We start from the raw sequence: 1,349 nt of genomic DNA on the forward strand, positions 1-1,349 counted from the left end.
GATTTCATGGCTGAGGTCGCAAAAAGACGTTACGTGCAGGCGACTATATATTGTACCATTCACCAGGCTATGGGGGCACAGACAGAGGTGGCTCATGGTTTAAGCTCGCATACTGGCCAATGACCCTGATGGCGATCGATACTCGACACAGGAGACGTACGGATTACAACATGGAAGATTAGATCCGACAAAGACCCTCAAGGGCAACGACATCTACGCAACATTCGCCCTTTCGAGCTCGTTAAAAGTTCAACTTCCGCTCCAACACGTCGCGAGCAGTTCGCAGAAGCAATTCGCGATATTCCAGATAAAATAATGACAGAATTAAAGAGAAAGAGGCACACAAAACGTTTGGAATACTTGTCTAACCACAACATGAGCCATGGCGATTTATCCTCTGGTTCGGACTCCAGCTCTGAAACTGGTGCGGCTAGTGCTCAAGAAACGCCCTGTCCTCAATCTGTTCGTTCAGCCGCAGCAGCAGTGAATGAACGGTCTGTTGCTCTAGTGTCTTCTTCCGTCCGTACACAATCCAATAAGTATTTGTTTCAAGTTCTCCCCGCACAAGCGACTTCTCTTCGCATTCAGAACACCGCAAAGCAGAGATCACACCAGCAATTAGAGAATATATTGTATAAGACGCTCAATTGGGTATTCAGCTATCCCGTACGATGGCCCCCACTTTGGAGGGAAATCCAAGTTTGGGTAATGTAATGAAAGACATCTCGAATATCAGACATACAGAGACATTCGTCTGCCGATAAAAACAGATCGAGAATTGAATATCTTTTGAATATGCTATCGGGAGACGGTCACTACTCGACTCACAAAGCTGATTCTTCTCAACGACTTACACATCTTTTCTTGCTCTCCGGGAAGCTGTCACTATTTTTACAGGAAACTCTGATGTAATACTTATGGACTGCACTTATAAAACTAATGCGTTCGATATGCCACTTTTGAGCATGGTTGGTGTGACAGGGATGAACACTACGATTCATGTAGTGCAGAGTTTCATCCGCACTGAGGCTGGTAACGACTACACGTTGGCGCTCACCAAATTGAAGAGGGTTATGGACCGTGAGGAGATTTGGTATCTTCAGGTGATTATAACAGACTGTGATGTCGCTCTGATGAATGCTTTGGAAACTGTTTTTTTTTTTTCGGAGTTCCTGTCATATTGTGTTTGGCATATACTCATGGATGTTAGAAAACTGTGGTGTTGTAATTCCCACGGCAACTCTAGCTACTAGTGTAGGTAGGATAAACCCACAACAATACGTCTACCAGAACGGTAAACGATCGTTGGGCGTGATCTGAAGACCCAGACTCAGCCCTTACACCGGGAC

The 1,349-nt window shown here is 45.3% G+C and overlaps 1 protein-coding gene across 1 annotated transcript; it reads left to right on the top strand.

Annotated features, from left to right (window-relative positions):
* Positions 1-965: 965 nt before the first annotated feature.
* On the top strand, positions 966-1,228 carry PPTG_14309 (hypothetical protein; the record flags this gene model as incomplete). The annotated part of the gene is made up of 2 exons (XM_008910889.1): positions 966-1,103; positions 1,211-1,228. 2 exons carry the CDS (start codon positions 966-968, stop codon positions 1,226-1,228), a joined length of 156 nt encoding a protein of 51 aa, XP_008909137.1.
* Positions 1,229-1,349: the final 121 nt, after the last annotated feature.

This window comes from Phytophthora parasitica (assembly GCF_000247585.1).
Source record: "Phytophthora parasitica INRA-310 unplaced genomic scaffold supercont2.39, whole genome shotgun sequence".
Classification (NCBI taxonomy): domain Eukaryota; phylum Oomycota; class Peronosporomycetes; order Peronosporales; family Peronosporaceae; genus Phytophthora; species Phytophthora nicotianae.